Here is a 17,526-nt window from a genome sequence, read left to right as displayed (position 1 = left end):
TCTCGGCGGGAGCCTGCACTGCTTCCTCGGAGACCTTCCAGGGGCTAATTCCCCTGTAGCTGAGCCTCTCCTGTGCTGGGAACTGCAGCGGGGCCCAGACAACCCAGGGCGGGAGAAAGAAGCGGTTATGTCCTTCCTCAGGCTGAACAGCAAGGCTGAATTCTCTCAGGTTTCCCTTATTAGATCTGAAATCGCTCTTCAAGCTCTGCTAATTGATAAAGTGTCATTTTTATTTGCAGATAACCACACAGTAGGAGCAGGAGACCCAACTGACCCGCAAGCAACATTGGAAGTAAGCTGATTTGATTCTGACAGCAGACGGGAGCAGGACGACTGGGCATAAAGAGTCTTAGCTAGTAGAGTTCCCACATGGTGTATCTATTTAAGAACATGGACATGCCTCGCACCAAAACACAGCCAACAACCTGGCCTGCACCAGAGCAGCAAGAGCAGCCCAGGCCACCTCCTGATTATGGGTGCCTCATTTCGGGAGCTGCTCGGGTGGAGTGTTAATCCTCAGTGTTCACAGTCTTCTCTAATTTACAGCTAGTCTCTTTCACATCGCTCACCAAATGCAGAGCGGTTAATATGAGTATAAATACAGTGATTGTTTGATTGCTTCGATATACTTCTACCTGTATGCAGAGCTAGGACCACAGGAGCTGTCACTACTGATGTTTCTCAGTAAGAGATCAGACTTGCCAAAGTATTCTGAAAGTGACAGCATTACTTGCAAACTACAATCTCTACTTGAATAATGACTAGCAAAGTATGCTTGGGTTTTGATTTTAATATCAGTATAGTTGCATAACTCAGGAATATGATGTACAGTACTTCTCTGCCTGCCTCTTTTTTTCCTCTTTTATGTTTTGGAGAATTTTCTTCCAAAGCAGAACACATGGCAAGCTAGACAAATTTTGCTATATGAACACGCTCAGTCCTTTAGCTGAGATTTTCACGAAGCTTCCGAACTCCTGTGACCTAAGAATGATTCATTCAGAGAAAAATCCTTTGATCTATGTGAAGAATTTGTACTGTTTATTTTAAAGCACTTCCAAGTCATTAAAGCTTAGCCAATACTACTTCTGTTAATGCAGAATACTAGGGTTTCCCTTTACTAATCCCAGAGACAATCCAACTTTCATATGTTGTCCAACCAGTACACCACAACCTAAACCAGAAAGATGATTTTTTGAACTGGAGTATGAATTCTAGTAGAAGCACATTTGGTCTCACTGCAAAGACTAAAATCCAAAGTAATGCCAGATGTGACAGTGCTTTCTGTAACGTGAGCAACTGTCTGTGAAGAACTGTGCTGAAATCCTTCCAGTACTGCAAATAACTTTCTAAATGGCTACTGAATGGTGAAATAAGCATTTGATGAACTCCTGTTGACTCAGAGTGGGTGAAAACACTCTTGGGAATGGAAATGAAACATAATTTCAACTGAGAAAATATCCTAACTCATCTCAATATTTAAAACAACAACAACAAAAAAACCCCTACCAACCAATTTTCTGATATTTATTTTATACATTTTAGGTTCTTCAGCAACAGCTGGAATCATTTCAGACATTTCAGCAAGAGACTCTGGAGAGTATTAACATGGTAAATGTAGAACACAAATGCTCTTAAAATACAAAAGCCTCCTGCTGTATTTTTAGATACTGCCATAGGTGTTTTAAGTAAGATTTATCCTTAGACTATTGTGTACATTAAGTATACATTTAATCATCTGTCCATGTTAAAATAGCTGATAAGATAATCTCACTTCTAGGTTCTTGCTCTCTCTTAGTCACAGTATTATTTGAGGGCTTATAAAAACTATTTAAAAACCTCAGAAAAAGAGAGTAAAAACAAAACTGAGGCGGGGAAAAAAGGGAAGGACTTCTCTCATTTGTATCACTGTAAACTCAAGGAAGCTCTTGTTAAAGAAGCTAATTCCACATTACGTCACTGTCAGGAGAACCTGCTCTATTGTTGCAAACCACCATCTTTCACAAATGCTAAGCCACCTTTTCAGGAGCAGTTTTCTGCCATCGTTTTATCTGGTTCTGTTATATAAAAGCTAAATACCTGATGCTGGAAGGACATTTGGCTTTACACTTTGTTGGTTATAAATGATTCCATATTCCTACATGCCACTTCCATCTGGTCTGTCTTTGCTAAGAGAGAACTTCTTCAGTAATAGGATATTTTTGGAAAAAGAAATATTTCTACATTTAAGTTTTCTGTAAACAATCTTTTCCAGGTACAGTCTAAAATCTGTGAGATACTAAATAAAAATATATTCAAAGTGAAAACTCCACTATGTAGTTCAGACAAGATTCTGATGACTTGCACACCAAGTGATGCATCTCTGGTACGTTTAACAATTTTTACCTACAGACAAGTTATTCTTTAGCTGGACCTTGGTTTTTGAGAGTGACATGTTTTTGGAAAATAACCCAAGGGGTATTCTGGATTAAAAAAAAACAAAAACAAAAAAAACAACCAACAGTATCTTCTTCCTGAGATTTTTCTGGGTAGCAGAACTGTAGCCATAATTACATACACTATTCCCTAGTATAGGGAGACAGGGCAGAGAGTCAAGGAGAAAAGAGAAAAATGAGGACTGGGAATAAATTTTCTCCCTCTCCTATGAAATGCTGCATAAACCCTACTTTTTCCGTCTATATTCAGCGTGAACTCCAGTTTGCCCTGATTTCATAGGGAGTGGCATGACAAAAACAAAGACATACTTGTCATCTCTATTCTGCTGAAATATAATGGACTTAAGACATTTACTTGGTATTTTGTGCCTGCTCCAAAGCCCAGTACTCAATGAAATGGGGCATACGATAATTGTTTACATGCTTTTAATGGGTAAATGGCATTGGCAGAGGTAAACCGTACAAATCTTGATTGATAAGTGGCTTTGGTAACAATGTCGTTGTCTTATGTCAGTACTGCAATGTTTCACAATTTTTACAGCATGACATTTGTTTTTAATTTTCTGGGGTAGCTTATGGAAAATCCTGAATCGTTGCCTTCTAAGAGAAAAGTTCATCATGATCAACAACCCTGTTCAGATGAGCATGTGGAAGCAAATTCCAATGCTGGAAATGTCATCAGTGATGCAAATTTTCCACACAGGATTTCACTTAAAACTACAGCAACTGAAGAGGTTGAAAATTCAGAAGATCTGTTTGGAAACAACAGGATGCTTGCAATAAAAAATGAACGTAAATGTCAACATTTGCTATCTGGCACTGATTTGGAGACAAAAAGGTTGAATGCTGCCCATGAGAAAGTAATTCTGAGTGAATCTAAACATCGTATACCTTTCCCCAATTTTGGGAAAGAATTTCATAAAACAGACAACACTAAATATCCTATCAAGTTGCTGAAACAAGAATTTCAGAAGTCAGTCTCTAATGATTTTAATTTTTTAGCAGATAATATAAAAAAATCCAGCTTTTTATCCAGAGAAAAATCAAATAACTTAAAAGAAAGTGCAGATATTGTGACCTCTTTAGATGAATCACATATTGGTTTAGTTCCAGTTAAAGAAAATGACCTACATTTTGATCAAAAATTTTACAAAGACTCTGAATGTGCCAATGTATGGGGTGATTCTCCTACAACAACATACAGTGAAAAAGCAGAATCTCAAAGTGAAAATGTACATGAAGAATTTAGAATCAATTACAATAAAGGTGACAGACTCCGGGTTCATTCTTTTTCCGAGATGGTGAAAGATAAGCTACTAATGCTTGATAACAAAGAGCAACTAAAAAAAGAAAAAGAACAACAGACTACTTCAGATCAAACATTACTGAGGCCAGGAAATCAGAAGTTCAGCGAAATCAAAATAGACTCTGAATATGAAGGCAAAACTGAAGCATTGCAAAAGTCCCTGAAAAATTCTGAGCATTTGCAAAAAACAGTACATGATCTTCCAAATGAAAATTTAGTCCTCAACAACAAAGTGGAACCTCTTACTGTTACTATACAGTCTTCAGGAAAAAAAATACCAAAATTTAGTAAGCAAATTAAGGATTTAGCTGAAGAAAAGAAAAGTGTGCAAATCCAGCTGGTTAAATCACAAGAAGATAACAAGGAATGCATTAAGGAAGCAAAGAGCTTCTTAAGAAAATGTGAAGAACTCCAAAACCAGAAAAACATCCTTGAGGAAGAGAGGAATCAACTCCATAATGGAAACCAACATTCAGTACAGACACACCATGATTTTCAAGTTAGGAACCAGAAAGTAGAAGAAAAGATGGCTGCTGTTACCTGTGAAAGAGAAAGGCTCAGTGCAGTCCTAAAGTTCTTGCAAAAGGAATGCTTTCTGTTACAAGAAACAAATAAAAAACTTAAAATAGAAATATCCCAGCTTACAACGGAAAATAGTTCCCTAGAGCAAGAGTTTGAAAGAAATCAGCGTGAAATGCAACAAATAAAATAGTAACTGTGCCTGGGAATATTTCGGAGAATGTGCTGGTTTTGGCTGGGATAGAGTTAATTTTCTTCACAGTAGCTACTACGGGGCTGTGTTTTGTATTTGTGCTGGAAACAGTCTTGCTAACACAGGGATGTTTTCATTACTGCTGGGCAGCGCTTACACAGAGTCAAGGCCTTTTCTGCTTCTCACCCCCCCCCACCAATGAGGAGGCTGGGGGGGCGCAAGAAGCTGGGAGGGGACACAGCTGGGACAGCTGACCCCAATTGACCAGAGGGCTATTCCATACCATAGGATGTCATGCACAGCATATAAAGCTGGGGGAAGAAGAAGGAAGTGAGGATGTTTGGAGTGATGGCATTTGTCTTCTTGAGCAACTGTTATGCATGACGGAGCCCTGCTTGCCTGGAGATGGCTGAACACCTGCCTGCCCATGGGAGGTAGTGAATGAATTCCTCGTTTTGCTTTGCTTGCATGTGCAGCTTTTGCTTTCCTTATTAAGCTGTCTTTCTCTCAACCCATAAGTTTTCTCACTTTTACCCTTCCGATTCTCTCCCCTATCCCACTGGGGGGGGGAGTGAGTGAGCAGCTGTGTGGTGCTTAGTTGCCAACTTGGGCTAAACCACAACACTTATACAGAAAAGAAGCTCATGACTGAACTCAGAAATGCAAAAGCAGATATTGATCTTTTAAAGTCTAACTTGACCAGTGCAAATGGAGAATGCAACAGCAGTAACAAACGTCACAGAGGAAAATCAGTTACTTATGAAAGAATTGCAGGAGTATCAATAGACAAGATGCTTCCAAATATGAAAGTGACATTAGAAAATTGACCAAAGAACACTTACTATTAGAAAATCTCCTGTGGACTACTGAAAATGAAAGAGATGTATTACACACGTTTTTCTGGTGGGTACTTATCAGGTGAAGTTACTGGCTTCCATGATGACCACATGAGGCTAGTCCACATACACTAACATCTTCTCAAACAAGCTGGATTTATTTTTTTTCTTTTTTAATTAAGCTCCATACATTTTAATCAGCTTTCAGTATTTCCATCTTGTTAGTGAATGAAAAGATTAATGAAACACAGAAGAAAATAGAAGAGGAAGAATTGCAAAAAGAGACAGACATACTCAGAGCAGTCTTCATCAGCTGTATGACGTCAGAACAGCAGTTAGGAGGAAGTTAAGTACAGTTCAATCACCTAGGAATGCTGTGTCTGCAGACTTCACAACTGAACAATATGGCAAATGCTCCTGATACTCTGTACAAAGATGACACGAAGGTCAACACCAGTACCATTATCTAATCCAAGGTATAAACAAAGAAAGATGGAATTCTGTTATAGGTCTTTGGATAGAGAAAACATCAAAATTCTTCTATAAATCAGTATTTTAAAATATTTTTGGGTCCTGTTGATCTTAAAGTAAGGGGTTTTATGCTTCAACACATGCTGAAAGACCTGACTAACAATTCTTGGGTTTATTTTTATTTTCATTGACTCTAGGAAATGTGAGCTTCAGTCTGGAATTTCTTTTAAAAAACTATTATCCTATGAACAGCAGTAAGGATACCATTTTATGAATATTCTACAGTGGTATGATAAATCTTTAATAAAAATGAATAAAGAAATTTTGTCTTCATGTAATAATTTTAATAAATGCTGAGGTTTTTTTTTTAATTTTTATAATAAATTAGCTTTGATTTACATGAATAAATTTTTTGGTCCACATATAAAAACCTGACAAAAATTATTAAAAATTAGGATCACAGTTCCATCTTAGAAGAAGCTAGTTTGAAGGATGGATCAGATTTGCTAGGAACCTCCCACATACGCAAAGTGAAATTAAGCTGCTCTTGGAGAATATAGCAGCACTTAAGGTTGCTGGGAAATTGAGGAAGAGTGGTAAATAGATGCTGGTAAATAGAGATAACTCCTCCCTTCCTAACGGCCTGCTTGTGGTCTGGTGTTGAACAATGCTCGATATTGGTCATTTTGAGGAGGTCATCAAAACTAAAAAGATACATATTTTTAAGACAGTTCTTACACAAAATTGTAGTACAAGTTGTAATTCTGCTAAAGGGAAACAATGACCTTAGTTTCACTGCAGGCTACATACGACTACCTTGGTTAATACATACACTGATACTCACTTTAAAATACATGCATTTTCTTCCACTGCAATATATAGTCAATTTGCAATCCAAATTACTCCTTAGAAAGTATGTTTTCAAAAAGTATATTTCAAAAGTCCCGTTAAGCAATAAGATGAAAATTTATATAAAAATACAATGTTGGACTTAATGATCTTGAATTATTTATTATAGCTTTGTATTTAGAAGCAAAAGATTGCGTTCTTAATAATTAAAGAGACTGGATTGCCCTATATACTTGAATTCCACTTTTCACATTTTTATTTGCTTTGCTAATATTTTACAGAGTCTGAAAAGTGTACCCTTCATTTCACCGTTTGTACCTAATAAGATGTCAGCTGTGCAGTCTTGTAGTTCTTTACATTTAATGATCTGAAATGTAAATGAAGAGAAACTTAATAGATTTTTGTAGAATATAACTGTACAAATCACAGGAGTTTTTGTAAAAATGAAAAATTGTGGTACACCCAGTCCTGTAATTAGATTTAATTACTTGAATCCTCATGTAGTCAAATTTATTTCAGTAGAGCTCTGCATGAGAGCAAGAATCTACACTAGCAAATCCAATTATAGGACTATGGTCCAAATACCAGAAGATAAGCTTTCCAATGGAAAGTACATAAAGAACTGTAATTCAGCAGGGAAGCAGATGATTTGAAAAATGTCTTACCACATTTCTTAAAATCTGTGAGCTTCATACCTACACTAAATTGTACTTTCATACATCAGTGTTGGTAGTTACCAACAAAAAGTTACTTTCAATTCTTTCTTACTTTCCATTGGTAATAAAAAGCAATGTGGAGTAATATGTAGCTTCTGGTTCTGCCCTGTCAGTGTAAATAAAAACTTCAAACTATCCCTGCAACTTAAAAAGCGATCATGCAAATGCTAATACGTGGTGGAATAAAGTAAATAGAATATGGGTTGAATGGGTGAATAAAGGAGGTGTATTTCTTAGACTTCACATATGATGTGTAAAAGACAAATCACAAACGTGAAGCAGATTTCCCTAAGACAGTTTTTCAAATTTTCATCACGTATTTCTAAAATATTTCATGTTACTTACGGAGTATGCAAAATAATATGCTTAACTGTTCTACATGCAATCTTAGAAGTCTGCATTTGAAAGTGATTTCTCTAAATTACTCCAAAGAATAGTCTTGATTTTCTGTTTGAATTACAACAGAGCCAAAGCCAGAAAAATGAGTTTAAATATAAGGATTATAGATTAGTAAGATAAAAAAGTAAAGGATTATATGCTTATCTACCTCTATACAGACACTGTGTACTATAAACCTAACACTGCACAGTGACAGATCTGTAGTTAGGAATCCAATTTGAGTGCCATTGTTTCAAAAGCTTCACAGGCTTAGATTACCTAATATTATGTTTGCCAGCAGAGGGAGCCAATTTTATTCCATAAACATAAGGGAAAACAAAACCAGATTTTGGTTTTAACAGGAACATTCTTGGTCTTTTTACATTCATCAAGTCAGAAAAGAATAAAAAAACATAATTTTCAGTGACATCTGTATAGCATGATTTTGAAGGTCTCTATGATACGTACAGCCTTGTAAAGTAATTCAAATTTACAGACGAGAGTAGGAATAAATTTTGAAAGCCAAGTTACTTACACATTCTTATCCTTTTGTTACTAATTTCTTCCTTCATTTATTTAATTATTTTAGACAGTAATAAACAACGGAGCTAATGACTTTTGGTAGATCCTGTACAGGAAACATGAACTCAACTCAAAGGAGCTTACCTTGAGACATTTAAAGTTATTATGCTTGTAACAGGTCTGCTTTTTGGTCCAGGAGGAGGATGAAAAATCTGTCGTTCTTTATTAGTTGTGACAGCCCTAGATTTTGTAATTACATAAGGGTCAGCAGAATGGCTTGGGTAAGGATCAAATGTGCCTCCTTTCATGCCTCCTGACTGAATAAAAAAAGAACTTTTTGAAGTGCCAATCTACAATATAATTGAGTTAATGAAAATATTTTTCATGCAAAAGCAGGTAAGAATACTGAATAGCAGACTGCATCATATTATATAAAAAACAAAACCCAAATATGCCTTAAATTTGTAATGAAAACTTTAAGGAAAATTTTAATCATTATTTTGATGAATTCTTAGTTTTAAATGTTCTTTCATAAGTCTGGATTTTGAGGAAAAGACCTTAAAAATGTGACAGCAAACGTAAAAGCATAACTCACTAAAATGAGCTGTTTTGGAAAAAAAAAAGGGAATTCCTATGTCACTATTAGTTTACTAATCATTTATTTATTTACTAATTATTATTTATTAGTTTACACCTCCATGTCCAGTAGTGGTGTAGGGATTGTTACATACAGCTGGGCCTGGGCATTATTATCAATAAGCTTTCTGACATACAGGATTGAATACAGCATCGGCTTTTCCTGAAACATTATGTCCGCTAGTACTACAAGAGTGGCAAATTTTAGTTAAAAAACATGCAGAGACCTGATTGATTCTTTGCAATCCCCTGGTACAGCTAAACCCTACAGTCTGCTGAGGCTGCATTCCTGAAAAGTGCAGGAGTAAGCGATTCAATCAACGATAAAGCGATTTTTCCCGTAAGAATTTATATAGCGGACAGATTGTGAGGCATATATGGTGTGAAAGATGGGGAGCCTGGAGCAGGATCACCAGCACGGTCAGACAGACGAGGTGCTGACTTTCTAGCAGCTAACTTCTCCGAACTGATTTCTGTTCTGAAAGACCTCAGCTGCCTCATCTATGAGGCCAAACACCCAACACAATTATTCGTGTTTAAGCATTTTTGCTGTCTGTTTCTGAATAGTTATATTTTCCTTGCTACCATCACCTTCCTCAGATGAATTAATGTCAGTCAAATAAGCCAAGGGTGAAGGACATAATAATAGGAAAATAGTGGTGGGCAGAGCACAGTATTAAATGACTGACAATGGAACTCCAAAATGAAGAGCTGAAAAGTGACAGATTGAGGGGTGTTACTGTATTAGGTATCTGGAGTCACTTAAGAGAGACAGATTTATGCACCTTAAACCCATTTCAAAGTGAAAATAAGCTTTGTTGATGGACAAGCAACAGGTAATTCCTGAGTTTATTCTGCAGCCTTTCCCTGAGCAGAGGGACTTACTTGAGTTTTTCTGCTCCTTCCAGCTATCCATTCCCATGACACTTCTAGAATGTTGGTCTATATAGGCTAAGAGTAATTAGCAGGTTCAGAAATTATATGAGTGACTGACAGAGTCCAAAATAGGACAGCATTTCATTTAGCTACAGTAATCTAGTCTTACTGTCATTTATTGCATAAACTTCTGCTTTGCATCTTTTTGTGGTGTATGCAGCCAATTAACTGTATGTTAACAGCACTATGGAGACTTCAAAGATAAACACTTTTTAGGTTATTTGAAACTGGTTAGCAGTTGGGTTTGGGTCAGACAAGATTTCATTGCTTTGAAAATTGAAAACAAAGCAACTGGAATAATATCTTTTGCAAGAAAAATAAGAAATTAATAGCAAAACCAAACATTTATTTCTATCTTATGTACTGTAAGCAAAGCTTTTAACAGGAAATATCTGAATATTTACCTTTTGTCTCCAGCAGCTATAAGACAAACTAACCTTTTTAGCAGGAGAACTTGGTTTGAAAGGTGGTGCAATTGGCTTCTCTGGAGGTGGTTTTTTCACAGGTGGCAAAGGTTTGTCATTAAAATAGGGATTCATGTCAAAATACTCCTGGGGATATAGATTTAACTTGAAAGGCCCTCCTTTTACCAACCGTTTGTGTTCCTCTTGCGCTTTCTGTAAAACAAATACTTTGAAAGAAAGAATCTTGAGGATTTTTACTGTATGCTATTCTAAGAGAAAAATGGAAAGCATTTAAATTTAGTCTTGGAGAATGTTCACTCTAACCTTCTTTGCTCTTGTTTGATGATCAAGTTATTTTATATACCCACCATATATATTCATGGTGGGTATATTCATGAACATAGATTCACTGACCAGGAAGCACAACAAGCACTATGAAAGTATGGTAGGAAAATGTCAGGAAAAGCACTGTGCATTTAAGATGTGTCTAACCGTACTGTATATCTGTATCTTGGACGTACATGCATACATACATGCTTGAACATTCTGCCTGCACGCATCCCAGCTGCTCAACTTTGTGAACCCTGGCCACTACACCTCCCAGATTCTGAGCATCTTACCAAGGTGAGCTTCTCTAGGAATTGGTTCTTTGTACCGTGGGGAGATGTTGCCTAGTCTTCCCAGATTCCATTTTAAAATAAAATAGGTTAAAGCATTATGAACAATTAAAAGACAAGCATAAAATGTACCATCAGTAATACAGTCAGTATCACCTGGTAATTCATGCTAATGTCTCAAATCAAATTCCTTTTTTTCTATCCAGTGGAAACAATCCCGCCTCCCTCTTTTCTCTGTTGTTCTCATTTTCTGCACTGGATGCTTTAGTTTTGACTCTGAATTTGTCTCAGCTGCAGGTAGCTGAATTGTTTCTTCTAGTCTTCTTCTTACCCTAGACCAAAAAATGTCCTCCTGCTGCCATTTTTCACTACATATGATGAAAATATACAGGACAACTAAAATCAGTGCAAGCAAATTTACAAGTTTTCTCAGATTTATGAACTTATATCAAAAAAAGGAAAAGGGTTTTTTTTTTTATGTAGCATCCAGGATAATGAGGTCCCACTCTTCTGACAACATAGAAGTATTATTGTTCTTGCTATTTGCTATTTGGTTATTATTGCATTGTAGCTTAAGGCCTCCAAATAAAAAAATTAAGGTCAAATCCTGAATGGTAGAACTTGTGTGGGATACTTCCAGATGCTGCAAAGAAAAAATAATAAATGAACAATACCTAAATCTTTTTTATACAGGATGGTCATTAATTTGTTTTCCTTTCTCCACTTTCTAAATAACCATTAGTGATTTCAAGCTAAAGGAAACACCACAGGGAACAAAAAGTTCATGTGAATTGTAATAAATAATCATAACACTAGCACATAATAAAGACAAATATTTTTTACCTTTGCATTTATTCTTTCCAAGTCATACCCATCAGGTTCATGCGGATATTGTTCACCTATAGTAAGGTTTGCATAACTGTAAAAACAAAATTAATTACTTAGGTGTTCAAAACTCAAGAAACAATAAAATACTCTGCAAGAAGAAATATTGTGAAGTTACCCATATCCAGTTCCTTTCTTTCCTGGATTAGTATAAAAATTCTTGCCAGGAGGAATGTATCTTTCTTTGGCTTTCAGTTGTGGACTGAAATATGCATACGGGCCTCCTATGGTTCCATAATAGCTGCCAAGTCCACATCTAAAAACAGGAAATTAACACATTAATTAATGTTCTGCAAATATTTCAGGCTGTCCATATCTAGTGTGCTGAAATGGCAGCAAGTAGAAAACGCAAACAATATATACATCTCAAGAGTTAAATATAAAACCAGATCAGATCCACTGTCCATGGATCTACTACTGCAGCAATTCTGTGTTATGGACAAAAAAGAAACAAGATGGCGGCAGACATGAAGTGTTAAGGTATCTTAATGATATAAATATGCTTAATAGAGGTGGTTTTAATTTTGTGCCAACAAGGTGAAGTAATGCTGGTAGAGACAGATTCACAAACAGGGACCCAAAGGAATAGGTTAAACAGACTGGATGCTTAATTTCAAGAGGACAGGCTTTCCCACAAGTTTACAGAGAACATTAAGTTTGCGTTGGTATGAAAATGGAGTGACAGGCAACGTGGGGTACCTGTCTGAAAGGTTTTTCTTCTGGGAGATGTTAGGACTAGTTAACTTTCTGTCTTGTCACAAAAGTAAAAGGAACCACAGCTCATTTAGGAGAAATACCTCTGCCTACAACGCTGCAGGGATTCACAAAGACTGTTTTTTAAAAAACAACTTGAAAATCAGTATTTGCTGACAAGTGTATGACATGCTCTCAAAGTACATGATCATACAGCCACTAAAGGAGAACAGGACCGAGACAAACTAATGAAATAGCTGAACGGCAATTCGGTCCACTAAGCTGCAGCAACAGTTGTCCAAAAAAAACCCCAACCAACCAACCCTCTGTCCCCATGCCCCAAAACGGAACAAAAAAAATAACCAAACAGGGGCTCCTGTATGAGATCTATTAACTACCCCAGATAGCCAAGGTAATCTGCTTTGCCTGCACTGTTGGCAGTTACTGTGGGGAGGCAGTAAAGTGTCTCAATGAGTTCCTACTTAAAAGGGCCATTAATGAATACTGACAGGATTAGGATGCCAAGATAACATTTGTCATCTTTGCACAGAACGCTAACCTGACTGTTCATTACCCTCCCTTTATTTAGGGACTTCATAAACCCATATATAGAAAAAAATGGGCAAACTGACAGTGCAGAGACAACTTTTATCTGGGTGTTTCCTAGCTCTTAGGTGCTTTATTTCATATTTTTAAAATGTCAGTTCTGTGGGTAGGCTTTATATATGCCAGTAACAAAATAACAGAGGATATATGAAGAAAAGAAAGACACGGGCTTCAGTCACTTCTTCAGAACATGACATCTTTGCAACCTTTCTATTTGCAGTCAACAACAAATGTGACTCCAATTTAAAGTAACGATTCCCTAGAGCTGCTTATCATTCAGGCAGCCAAGAACAACATCTCAATGAACAGCAACAGAGCTCTGCACTAGTTCCTTAGTTACGATCAGAGTCAGTTTTGGATATAAGAATTGTATAATCTCTCTCCATAATTGCTTCAGGATTCCATTGAAAGACAACCTAACCACTTTCCCAGCCTCTGCCAGGACAGATTTAGGGGATCATGAAGACAATAAAGAACCTGTCCTAAAGTCCATGCCTAGAATAATTCAAAAGTCTTACAACAAGAATAAGAGAAGGAGCTGCTGCACCCACAGCCAACAAGTGCATTTGTGGAGGCAGTACATGGAAGAGAGCACATTAGCAGGTCTTCATTGTAAGCAAGACTCCCACTGTTGGACTCAGAACCCAGAAAGTAAGTGAAACAGGACTGTCATTGACTGTCATGGATTTGAAATCAGTGCCTAGGCGTTTCTAACAGTTAAACCCTTATAAATAATTTGGTTGCTATAAAGTCAAGTTGTAGCTGAAAAAAAGTTTTGAACACGGGGCTCACACATTGTCTGTCCTATCAGAAATAGCACACAAATATCCAACAGAAAGCCTACACACCATGTCTTACATTCCTATTAAAAGCTAAAGTGTTCCTGTAACATGCAACAGAACATAGCTAATCCTTGCATCCTAAAATATATATACATAAAGTAAACTTTCCAAAAGCAAAGCTGCAGAAAGATGTGACTAAATATAACCATGAGACTGTAAGAACTAGGCCCTGCACACAGACTAAATCCTCCTGTCTCTTATTGCAGCAACAAGAACAAACCAAGACTGTATAGTTATAAGTGAGTAACCAGGCTCTATCTGTTTTTCACATGTTTTTACATGTGAATAGTAATAGTTATGTGACACCAATAGCAGTGTGTCATTCTGTCATGCAATTAATGTGCAAATAGCAAAGATGCATTTATTTTAGTATTCTGCATATATTCCTCAGCTCTCTAACATCTTCTGGTCTTCCTATAGGATAACTGGTATTTTTTCTAGCAAAAAGATAATGGATATGGATTCACTGAGAGGAAAACATAGCACCTGGATAATGGCCCCTTTTCCTACTGCTTATGCAATACATATGCCATCTCTATTTTGGGAGGCTCAGAAATGGGAGGGAGAAGATACTGTATCTGACAAGTTTCAACAGTTTTCCCCCTAAATTAAAATGAAATATTCACTTGTTAATTATCCACACCCTTTTTGCATAGCCACCTTCATTTTCATCAAAAATAAAAAGCTAAAGGGTAAGAAAACTGTTTACAGCAAAACCCAGTAGTTAAGAGCAAGCATCAGGACCTGATTTCTACCTGTGTTCAGCATTCCCTTTGTTGCTGCTCAACATTCTTCGCTCAGTACTGACTAACACTACATTGTATAAAACAACAATACTGTACTCCCATTAGAGGTTTTATAAGAAATAATCTGTGAAAATCATCTTTAGCGTACAGAAAAGAAAAAGGTCAATTTAAAACATTTTCACAACACTTACGGCAATTTGTCTCCATTACTGGGAAGGAAAGCTTTGCCCAAATTTTTCTTTGATTCTGCCAATCTATAGCGTCTCCTTAGCTGAACAGGGTTTGAGTAGGCTTCACCATCGAAAATCCTCACAAACTGAGGCTCAAAATAACCTGCCTGCAGAGCTGACAATGTTTTGGTCCCCCCAGGTAACATCTGTCTGTTCTTGCTCGCAGCTTCGTTAAAAGGGCCTTTAAAAAAGTAAGCACTGTAAATAGCTGTTCAATGTTAGTGCTTCTCTTAGCCTACATTAAAAAACTAAGGCCTGGATCTGGGTGGCTCAAAGAATGTACTACAGAGCATTTAACTTGTAAATCATGCATGTAAATGGTTGTACCTGAAAGACAATGCTATGAGAAGGCATTTACAGCACCTAGTTTTAGTTTTCTAACCCCTGCAACTTGCTTTACAGGCAACAGAAAGAGATTGGTTACCCCAGACTACAATTCAGAGCTAGAGCCAATACCTACTTATATACTACGAGGAATACTTTGGGGGAGTAGCGCTCTCTCCCCGATTACAGAGCACGTAGAGTAGCTTAAGCGCCTCCAGTTGGGTTTTGAATCCCCAGCAGCTCAGTGTGGCACAAGTGTATCAGCCAGGGTTCTGGTGGACACGTTCACTGATACAACACCACAGCAGAAATGTCTGTATTGCGAAGCCAGGATTATTTTGCATTATCAATTCAAAGCTGCTATCGAGGGTTAACCTCTGTAACCTCACTAATTACAAAAATCACCTTTCTCAATGAGTATTTCCATTAAACAACAAGAAAAAGAAAATATTCTTTTAAAAGAGAGGATGGGGAATCTCACACACATGAGTCAGATCAGAACAGAAAAAAAAGTGCAACAGCAGTTTAAAAATAATGACAACGTAATTGTCAGTAATGGAACACCTGCCGGAAGAGCACACAAAAACCACTATTGTTTTTCACAAAAGCAGGAAAATACTGGTAACTTGCAGATAATTAATATTAAAAAGAAATGTATAGGCTAGAATATTTTATCAGCCTATTATGCATACGTATTTTTCAGTTTTACTGGATTTTTCCTTTCTTCGATACATTCATTACAACATACCAAGCCTTTGTCTTAATAATACAGACCCAAGCAAAGAATATGCATGAAGAAGCAGTTCCCTCTAACAAAAAACAAACCAAACCAAAACAAAAAAACATTAGGAAATAGTGATTCTGAAAGTAGATGGATACTAGAGGTGGTCCCTATCACTCAATAGTGATTAAAGTGAAATGTACTTACGCATATAATGTGACACATATTTATCTCCAATGGTGACATAACCCATTTCACTGAAGAGGCCAATCCTCTCCATATCACTTTTCCCTTCCGCAGGCATGGCTGGATCTGTGTGACAGTGCACTGCACTAAGAGGGTTGAAGTATCTCTGTTTATTTGTTCTACTGCAAAATTCTATAAGCAGTCCACACCTGTAAACAAAAAGTTTATTTAAGTAAAACGCAAGAATTTTTGGTTAAAAATATTAGCAATACATGTAATCTAAAGAAAGTAATCTACAACATGATTGACAGCTTTGGTGCTTATAGGACAAATGCACTATGTGGGATTTGGACACCATTGTATCTCCTCTGTTTAAACAAATTCAAAACATGAGCAGAGAGAGAAAATCAAATGCATTTGTAGTACAAGTGATGCAACTCTTACTGAACGTACATAGTTTGGGTCAAAATTTGTAACGGGTATCTTCAGAGTAGTAAGATGAGAGGTTTTGGTGGCATTAACAGCTAGTAATGAAACATGCTGAGCAGCCTCCTCCTTCATCTTGTGGGTTATCTCCAGCAATCATTTTCAGTCACTTTCTAATAATGGTAGAGAAGATCAGTGTATGGACAAATCTGGGGTAAAACATAAAAGTGGAATTTTGGAAGCCCTCTAACTAATCCAAGAGCTGGTCATGGTAAATAGGTCCCATTTCTTCTTGGTTTTAATCCAAATGATTTACAGTAAATGCTAGTTTATCCTCATCATCACACTGACAGAACTAAGGAAAATGCCTAGTCAACACGTGTAAGGAACTCAAGGGCTTGAACAGAGAGCAGGCTTAGCACTAAGATTATCAGGGATCTGATTCCCAGAGTGAAAACTAGCAGAGACGGGCATCAGAGTCAGCTAGAGGAAGAACTGCCTTGAGGAGGAAGATAACAAGATATGGTAAGTTCACCAGGAATGGAAATTAAGGTAGAAGAAATTGGTTAATATGTTAGGAAAGCTATTTTTTGAAAGTCATGAAATGTAAGAATTATCAGAAAAATCAAGGCTATGCAAACAAATAGGTGAAGTATCTGTGTCCACTCAGCTCAGAAGAGAGCAGGGCAGTTGAGACATTAGGGCACGATACAGATTAAAGACGATGTAGACCAAGTCCCGTGCTGGTATTAACTATGGGGGCAAAGGCAAGATGGAAGATAGGAATGAAAATAACTGAGGCAGCAGAAAACTCTGAGAGATTAATCTCACGTGTTAGCTCCATCTGGCATGCGGGTGCAGAGCAGAAAAGCAGCAGCAACAGCAGCACAGTAGTGGAAATCTATATAGTAATATAATTTTATATATATTATGAAAATAATATGCTGGAACACGGTCTATGACAGGAAGGGCTGGCCACATTTTGCTTACGCTCAGCACACAGGATGGACAGCATGCAGAAGTTTTAAAAAGTTTGAAGCAATTTTTTTTTT

At 37.0% G+C, this 17,526-nt stretch overlaps 1 protein-coding gene across 1 annotated transcript; it reads right to left on the bottom strand.

Annotated features, from left to right (window-relative positions):
- Positions 1 to 6,924: 6,924 nt before the first annotated feature.
- On the bottom strand, positions 6,925 to 16,208 carry CUNH4orf47 (chromosome unknown C4orf47 homolog). Its single transcript, XM_009642407.2, has 7 exons — positions 16,070 to 16,208; positions 14,779 to 14,998; positions 11,819 to 11,956; positions 11,659 to 11,734; positions 10,232 to 10,411; positions 8,367 to 8,539; positions 6,925 to 6,973 (listed from the first exon to the last, which is right to left on the bottom strand). The coding sequence occupies exons 1-7, from the start codon at positions 16,164 to 16,166 to the stop codon at positions 6,925 to 6,927; spliced, it is 933 nt and encodes a 310-aa protein (XP_009640702.1). The 5' UTR covers positions 16,167 to 16,208.
- Positions 16,209 to 17,526: the final 1,318 nt, after the last annotated feature.

Source organism: Egretta garzetta, unplaced genomic scaffold, assembly GCF_000687185.1.
Source record: "Egretta garzetta isolate BGI_Z169 unplaced genomic scaffold, ASM68718v1 scaffold46, whole genome shotgun sequence".
Taxonomy (NCBI): Eukaryota; Metazoa; Chordata; class Aves; order Pelecaniformes; family Ardeidae; genus Egretta; species Egretta garzetta.
This window is presented reverse-complemented; position numbering and strand designations above follow the sequence as displayed.